This window comes from Patiria miniata, unplaced genomic scaffold (assembly GCF_015706575.1).
Source record: "Patiria miniata isolate m_02_andy unplaced genomic scaffold, ASM1570657v1 HiC_scaffold_5, whole genome shotgun sequence".
Lineage (NCBI taxonomy): Eukaryota > Metazoa > Echinodermata > Asteroidea > Valvatida > Asterinidae > Patiria > Patiria miniata.
This window is the reverse complement of record NW_024037072.1, coordinates 24,185,805-24,194,853: the sequence shown is the minus strand read 5'-3', so window position 1 is coordinate 24,194,853 and position 9,049 is coordinate 24,185,805. Positions and strand designations below refer to the sequence as shown.

Below are 9,049 nucleotides of genomic sequence, written 5' to 3'. Positions count from 1 at the left end.
TTGCCCCTAACTCTCCTAGGAAAAAAAATTACGCTGCCTGACCTACAATTTAGACGTGTAGACGTCGGGGGAAATTGTCAGGTCGGGGAACCAGACTATTTTAGAGTGCACGCTCAAAACGTACTGCGCATTTCCGAAGTAGGCCTATATATTTGATTGTTGGATGGTAGGAAGTACAGTACGTACTCCAGTCAGGCTTCTTTGGAAGTGAACGGAGCTAGCGGTCGGCATTAGACCACGGTAGCGTTCAAGGGGATCATAACAGCGGTCGTTAAAATGCACAGGCGCCGCGCGATATCCCATAGCTTGCCACAGTGGCCAGGAGGGTTTCGTGCTAACTCCTATTCCTACCTCCTTGATTCAAAATTATTGTCACGACACGGATTGATTTGCTTTTGCACTATTTCACTTTTACTTTACATTACCTTGTTCCACTCTTTCAATCGTTGTGATGGGTCTCGGCAGAAAAATCCGTCGCCTAAGCGACGATGGCAAAGCTATTCTACGGATACCACCGATACGGGAGTTACAACCACAGAGCAATTGAAAGGAACAGATTCTGCAACACATGGATTTTCCTTGACACTAGTAATCCGCATGGCAGCCGTACCAAAACTGGTCCAGCGTCTGTACTGCATATTCCTCCGTTCCTGTACCTTATTTTGGTCTCCCAAGCTAGGCCCCGTCAGCCTGATTCTTGACAAGGAATCAGAAACAGATCATCAGTTTGCACGTAAACTGAGACAACAGGAGAAAGATTTGGGCCTCAAGTTTGACTTCCTGTATGAGCCACTCCCTGATATTGCCTCGGGCTGGACTAAACATCCAGGTTACCAACGTCAATTGTGGAGTAGTTTCTTCATGGATCTATTCATCAATGCTTCGATCATTGGTGTGACTGATTCTGACGCGGTGTTCACGACGCCAGTGACTCCTGAAAACATCTTCAACGGCCATCGATTGCGAGTGTTAGCTTCCACTAACACGAAGCTAATGCACGCGCGCAGAGGCTGGTATAAACCAACGCTACTTGCCATCGGGAAGGGTATGGTTGCTGACTTCATGACGTACTTTCCTTCCTACGTCTGGAGAGACACCATCACCAACTGCAGGAATCACATAATGAAGCACATGAACGTAAGCCAAAGATTGTTACTTAATTTAAAAGGAAATAATTCTACAGTGGACATCACATGACACCCTCAGTCATGTGCACAAACCCTAATTCAGACTGGTCTGAAAACTTCCAAGTGTTTTACTCAGTAAATGCTTCAATATTTTCCCTGCTAAATTTAACTTTTACATGTTATCGCTTTCTGATGGCTGATAGGTCATGCACTGCATGGGAACATTTTAGTCCGCAAATTTGGGACTCATCTCCATCTCCATCTCCATTGTTTAAAGAGGTTGTGGAATGCTGAAAATCGTTTTGTTTTTTATATTTTTATATTGAAGGGTAGACCCATATATATATCATAATGACAAACTCCCATCTTTTCTAATGTGCGTTTATATGTTTATAAATTTGAAATTCATCGAGTAATTTGTTGGTCGGCGAGCGCATAATTGAAATCAACAGTCGTCAGGCTCTTCGTAAAATCAGAAAAAGCGTGACGTAATAAACAGGACTCGTTCTGCTGCCCAACCCGCCCCGTCAGCACGTGTGACTCGCAGTCAAGCAGTGAAAAATCAACATTTTGTAAAAGACTCGCGGAGATTGATATTCCTTCCCATTGCTTAATTTTTGGATGGGTATATTGAACAAGGACACAGTGACCTCTGAGCTGTTCTTCCGTATAAATTTGAGCCCAAACTGCCCGAAAAAGAGACCAGCGAAAACACGGATACTGCAACTGGCCAGCTGAAAACGCCAGGCAACGCGGCTCTGATGAGTGGTAGGTCTGCGACGTTTGCATGAAAAAAAACCAGCTGCGTTTTATCCAAGGACTCAAGTATTATGTTCATGATAACATTTTTAGATGAGCATCAACAGTCCTTCCGCAACTTTCTTCGTGATTTACAGACAATCTCAAACGTTATTCTGGTGAATATTCAGTCCAAAGAGACGTTGTCAGGTTGTTTTCGAATTATACGCGTACGGCACGCATAACGCATCACGGCAGTGGATGTGGTCGACCGTGTCCAGAACTAATGTAGTACGGTTGAGCAGCGTCGCGGGCCCCGGTCAAGTTCCTTGCGTTGCCAGGTGCTTTTTATGTATACGTTCGCCACAAAAAATAGTCCTCTTCTCATTTCTTTCCTTGTGCATTTTAACCCTTGTTTTAACATCCTGAAACGATAATTACGAATTTACTTGAATTTTGAAATTGTTAACTTTATTGTTTACCAAAAAAAAGCCGTAAAACAACGCCAGGAGACCATGGGACTACCGCTTCACCTCGACCTGTAAACGTGGCTACAATTCATAAATCATAGTCATGCTCCGTTCATAAAACAAAAATCTCTGGACTTACGACATGTTCGGGATCCCGGTTGAAAACAAAATTCACTGGTCCCGAAATTTAACGAGCACTATCATTATTTTCAGTACCTAATTAAGACTTTATTCAAGAAATTCCAGTGGCAAAGAATTTGTCATTCGTTCAAAAGAAGTTCTAGGGAAAATGGAGGCCTGTCACATTAATCAGCACTAACGTAAGGAAAACTACGCGGTCCTTTTTCTACGCATTTACCTTCAATTTGTGTGTGACAACGCGTGCGCGTATGCTGCGCAGATAATGGAGGGTCGAGGATACATTTGAACGGGTCTACGGTTCTTCAAGATTGGCAATGGACAAATGGTCCAAAACAGTCTTCCCTATAAATCATTAACAAATCATATCTCTATTATTTCTTGTCCAATTTCAACAAATCTCTTGAGAAAAGAAGACTCTTGCCGTAAAAAATAAACAGTGCATAATCAGCGCTCTATCCGTTAATTTGGCTGAAATCCGATCTCGTGTTTAGCACGGTAGCCTACCCTTCGGACAAACTGCATGGCTGCGGAGGATTCTTATTCTTCCATGCTGACAACCGGACGGGAAAGCTGGAAATTTATTGCAAACAAAATGTGGTGTGATTACAGCCAGCAACTGACACAATTATAGGCATATAGGTTTGCCTTGGCCTAGTGCGTTCGCTACCCGTACGCGTATCAACAACGAATTATTTTGAAATTCCAACACCGTTTACCGGTGTCAAAATCTACGGTCCCAGCGGCCGGGCCAGCGGCACAAGTACACCCGTGAGTTTCCAGCCAGCTTTACATAGCGCGTGTCACGGTGATGCGATGTGAACGATCGAACGATGTTGATGTAACGCAGACATTTCTTACTATGGTTGGCCGTTAGGGCAACTACACAAAAGAATGATCCCCGATCTATAAATAAAATGATGTGTAACTATCAAAACACTGAATAATCAATAGAAAGTACCAAAAAGTCAATGGAGATATCTTCCTATTAAATTCTGAACTTGCCCATTAGAATTTCGGGGGTAAAAGCTGTTGTCAACTATGGTTGAATTTATGGAATGCTGGCTGCCCATACAAAATGTCGCTCAGTGTAATTGTAAACAAAGTCATGTCGTTGCGCGGAGTGAATTGCAAAAAGTTTCGCTGGAACTACGTAGGCAACCTCGTCCCCAGTGCTTACTTTATTTCCAACCGCGTTTCCAATAGTAAACCCTGGATAGGAAACTTTCTTCCTGTATCCTGATTGGATACCGCAATTGGCTAGTAATGGATTTTTATCGTGTACTTGGTGCTATATATTCACAACGTGCAGTACGCGTTTTCGCGATCATTCGTCCACGCCTTCTCGAAAATACTAATTTCCTTTCCAATTTTCTCATATTAATATAAAATATGATACTGCATGTTGTATCGATAAGATCGTAACAGTTTGATTTCAAAAATCGTGTTTTCGTAACTCACGCCGTGCTCGCGCTGCTACGAATTGACTCTGTTTTTACCCCAGACACCGCATACAAAAACAAACGCTAATGTGTAACGCATATCCAGGCACCCAGACTGTTCCTCATTTGCATACGTGTGCAAAAATCTTGCACATGCAAATGATCCAATACCAGGGTGAGAGAGCAGGTAGTGGTGGGCGCGTACTGTTCGACACCCTGGGGACGAGGTTGCTACGTACGCTGCATGGGAGTCCTGTTAATTACGTCACGATTTACTATGTTTTGTTTGCTGCCCCCAACGACGACTTTTACACAAATTGCACGTTCGGGTCGAAACAGGGCCTGAAAAACAGCTCTCAAAAGTACCTTTTGTATTCATTTCATGACAGAAACAATAGTCGTTTTTATTTCATCACACCCTAGGCTACATATACCCGAAAAATGACGGAAATGTCTTCGAGCATTCCACAACCTCTTTAAGTCAGCAACATATCCTGCCGGATACATCAACGCTAACTGCGTATGAGAGTCCCAAAACTTAAGCTTTCCATATCGTGCAAAAGTTTGTGCTGCATAATAAAACCAGTGTGAATCAAATTTGCAAGCTTTTTACTCACTACAGTTGCCTCAATGTTCCCCAAAACGTCTTTGCTCGTACCCCCCCCGCCCCCCCCCCCCCCCCCCCCCCGCCCCCCCCCCCCCCGCCCTGCAAACAGGACGCTGAGATACTCTGATGAATTCACGCTCTGATTAGTTGGATTTTGCGTGAAGTCTTACCTGCGCGTCATCACGGTCATGACTCTGCAAGGTTTGAAACGGCCGTTAAGACTGATTCATTACTCTTTTATTCCAGTTTAGAAAGTTTTTTTTTCGTTGAAAAGCGTAATAATGTAGGAACATCTTTAAAACTTACCTGTGTTGTACAATTTCCGTCACTTGCTCAGGCTCAATTTCGAATGACGAACGGTCGGGATTGCATTACGGCGACGCTCAAAATTGTGTCCACATGGTCGATCCGCAATGAAACAGAAATCACATCCGGTATGGAATGCGCGCAATTCTATGGGAAGTTTCAGATAGCATTTGCGCACATTGTCTAAATGCGGTCTTGAACAGCTGCAGCCAGATGCTTTATACATAGGTCATAGGCCACTTCCTTCACAAGATTCTGTGAAGCTCATCAGAGTATCCCAGCGTCCTGTTTGCAGGGCGGGGGGTACGAGCGAACGAAACGTCTGCCTCGCAAAGTTGCTATTGTGAGCATTGCATCACCAAAAATTCAGCTTTTAATACTAATTTTGCAGAGAGTTATCGAAATCCAAACGTGAGACGTTGATGTGTACTGCAATGCATTGTGCAAAAAGACTCTTCAGCTATAACGATTAACATCTTCATTGTGTAGATAAAACAGCGCCCTCTTGTTGATCCAAGTGAATGCAAAATGTTTCATTTTTTAACAAAGGGCGCTATGTTCTTTTGGCCATCGATTAAAAAACAAGTAAGCTGCAAGGCACTTCGTGCATCTACCCAGAATACTTTGTGAATCACACGCACGTTTCTAGATCATGGAGAATGACGTGGATGGTTTTTGAGCTGCCAAAAACTTGCCTTAAAATTGGATTTAAGGTCTCAAATTTCGCAGGTGACATGCTTGCAACTATAGCATTTTGATGTATGTGTTGTGTGGGCATTAATTAGCCGAATGGTGAGTAAACAAATGTCAGTAGTAATTTTGCACGTTTTCGTGCACTCACGGTCCCAGTCTGGGGAAAATGAGTGATGTCCATGTATGGAATTCTTCCAACATCTTTATTCTAATTTCAGTCCACAAACCATAACATTAATGTTGCCCGTTGAAGTTGAGGAACATTTTTGAATGGGCTAAATGTTTCCCTGCCCAGCGATTCATGACTGATAATATCTTTAACAAACAAAAGGGCAATTGTCACACGCTGCATTTTATTTAGTGTGACAAAACATTTTGTGGCTTAATTTATAATAAAGCAAATTTAACGGCGTTGGGCCCCGAAAAATATTGTATTCTGGACGCTCTTTGTTGCGATCCTAGGCAAAATTAAGTTAGAATTTAAACAAATATCAACAATAAATAAAACATAAAAATATTGACTAAATAAAAATAAAAGTAAACTTATATTGTACTTTAAGTAAAAATTTATAATCGCCACTTTACATTAAATTTAAAAAAAAAATCAGTGCGGCAAATTAAAAACAAATACACAGAGAACAGTTCATGTGAAAGATTTAAGAATTAACAAAATACTGAAAGGAACGTCAAAATAATAGATTATTTATTAAAACTCATGTACTGTCAAATTATTTCGCACCAGGCACGTACATTATGCCCATTGCTTTTCATTTTAAAGTGAACTGTTGCTTTCAAACATCTATTAGCCCCGTCTATACATAGAACTGTTTGCAGAGGCTATTCACAACAAAAACTGTACATTCCTAAAATAATCTATGTTGATTTGAACAATAATCTACACTTTTAACAATAGTGTGACGTCACAAAAATAGGTTAATAAGATTGAATTTGCGTCGGGGTGATGTAAATCAATGTTAGGTTTTGCCCTTGACCGTCTTATAAACACTTGTATACTCAGTGTGTTACCTCCCAAGTGAACTAAGTTGAAAAAAATCCACTCGGATGGGACTCGAACCCGCGACCTCCTGTTCTAGTGCAGACGTGCTACCACTCGACCACCGAGCTTGCGTACATGTAGCAGCGGGAAACACTTTTAACTATTCATAAGATGGAATTCGTGTCGGGTTGATTTAAATCAATATTAGGTTATGAATAGTTAAATGCTGTACCCGCTGCTACATGTACATAAGATTCGATCCAGCCAACTGATCCCGCAAGCTCGGTGGCCGAGTGGTAAGACGTCTGTACTAGAGAGCAGGAGGTCGTGAGTTCACTCGGTAGGCAACACACGGAGTATAAAGTGTTTATACGTCGGTGAAGGGCAAAATCTAATCGTTTTCAAGAATGAACAATAACAAAGAAATGGTTTGTCAGAGTTCATTTGAATGGTACGTGACTTGGCTTTTGACTGAAGAACTTGCGATGGACTTGGTGAGGACTTTTTAAGGGCCCATGCAATGTAATTTTTTCTTAAAGGCTATCCTTGAAAATGCACCTTTGTGTCCCATTTAACCTCATTTTCAATTTTCGTTTTGCCTTATTGGTTTTTATGCTAATGCCAATTTCCATATTCATGAGCAAATTTGTGATGTCATTCCGGGCAAGAAACCTCAATGTTACCGTTATTTCAACACCAAAAGGTACCAGAATTTTGGAAACATGTATTTCGCTGTCATAAATTTCATTTTCTTTGGTGATTCGTTGTTGTGTGTAAGTCCATGGTAGTAAGCCAATGAACAACCCTTTGTCACCCAGTGTTTTCAACGATTACATTTTGGGTTCACAATTTGAACAGAATACCCCTAAACTGAACAGCATCTTCCTGAAATGACATCACGGCAACAGCGCCCTCGGTTGTCCGGAAAAGCATGGATAATTTTAAATGTTAAAAGAAGTGCACTTGTTAATAAAACTATCCAAAAATCGATGTCAAATAGTTTTATACATTTATGAGGAGTGGAAAGTGGCACATAATGTGTTCCTAAGAAAAATTCATCGCTTGGACCCTTTTTATAGTAGGCCTATTTAATATGATGAATTCGACTCCTGTTTAACACCGTGGAGCAAAATGTCTTTTGCAGGTTTCCAACTTTGAGGACGCCTTTCGCAACCTACCTAACCTAAGCCCCGTCAACGTCATCATGAATTACGCCTACTACTTCGAGCACGACCGTTACGACTGGCACTTGGATTTCACGGAGACTTTAGAGGACTTCAATGCACATCTACCTCCAGGTGTTAGCATTAATGCGAGTGAGATGGAACCAGATGTACACGTCACCATACACGAGAGTTACTACAAAAAGCGCCCATACCCATTACTGCAGGGATATTGCATCGCCAAGCGCTATGTTGGTACTCTTCCCGCAAGCTGCCTCAAATTTGACAATGTCACAAACTTTCAGCTTTTTGAGTTTCAAACTGGCAGGTTACGCAGGGAACATCTCAGTCCTGGGACCTGGTGTTCGGGCAACGGCCGCCGAGAGTGTATTCGACTCATCGAAGCGCACTACCAGAACGTCAAGAAATATCACAAGCTGGGGTGGTATGACCTGGATTTGAGACGCATGACTGCCGTTGAGAAAGCAGCAAGGCAGGAGAATATCACATGTCCAAATATATTCCAATTGGATTAGATGCACAACAGTTTAAACACCCCAATCACAAAATCAATCAAAATGAGGTTTATAATCACATGGATACTTGGTTGGTTTGTTGGAATAGCAACATAACTATACTGTAGTCATAGAGTTTAAACACATTTCTAAACACTTTTTTTGTACCCACTTTTTAAACATGTTTAAATCCACGACATGTTCAGATTGATGTGGATGTCTGCATGTGACATGCTTAGGCACGTACGAAAGCCCATTAGCACCATCAAGTATAAATTATCGGGTTGAAGTCAACTGACAGACTAAATGCATACTTTTCCACTTTCATTATCATCTGTTTACGAAAAACGAATTTTAAATATACATTTGACTTTTTTACAAGTTATTATCAAGTTATTATCAGACGAAACGTGAAAAAAGTGGGTACAAGAAAAGTGTTTAGAACTATAGCACCATTTTTATAGTGTAGATATTGACCGTGTAAGATAAACAAAAAATACAGTCAATAAAAAAATACTGGCATTCCATTAAGCTAACATCGTATTCATAGCGAATGGTCGATTAAAATTCGTATAAAAATTACTGATGTGCTGAAGTAAACACTGTTGACGAAGGTTTTTATTAATTCTTACAACGCGTGGAGTTCATTGTACATTTCATTGTACATTTGTTTATTTCTTAGCTGTTGTTTATTTCTTTGTCATTTCATTGTACATTTGTTTATTTCTTCTTAGCTGTTGTTTATATCTTACACGGTCTTTTCTTTGCTTTTCGTGTTTACAAATTGTGAAAATACTGGATAGCTCGGTTGGTAGAGTGTTCGTAATGCTGGTAATCCGGTGGTCGTAGGTTC

The 9,049-nt window shown here is 41.1% G+C and overlaps 1 protein-coding gene across 1 annotated transcript; it reads left to right on the top strand.

Moving 5' to 3' along the window:
- Positions 1-276: 276 nt before the first annotated feature.
- LOC119741302 lies at positions 277-8,804 on the top strand. The gene is made up of 2 exons (XM_038217052.1): positions 277-1,137; positions 7,663-8,804. The coding sequence occupies exons 1-2, from the start codon at positions 277-279 to the stop codon at positions 8,215-8,217; spliced, it is 1,416 nt and encodes a 471-aa protein (XP_038072980.1). The 3' UTR covers positions 8,218-8,804.
- Positions 8,805-9,049: the final 245 nt, after the last annotated feature.

Excerpts from the sequence above, each read along its gene's own strand:
- LOC119741302 (XM_038217052.1), top strand. The coding sequence starts at position 277 with ATGCACAGGCGCCGCGCGATATCCCATAGCTTGCCACAGTGGCCAGGA. Across the intron at positions 1,138-7,662 it reads ACATAATGAAGCACATGAAC|GTTTCCAACTTTGAGGACGC; the intron begins GTAAGCCAAAGA and ends TGTCTTTTGCAG.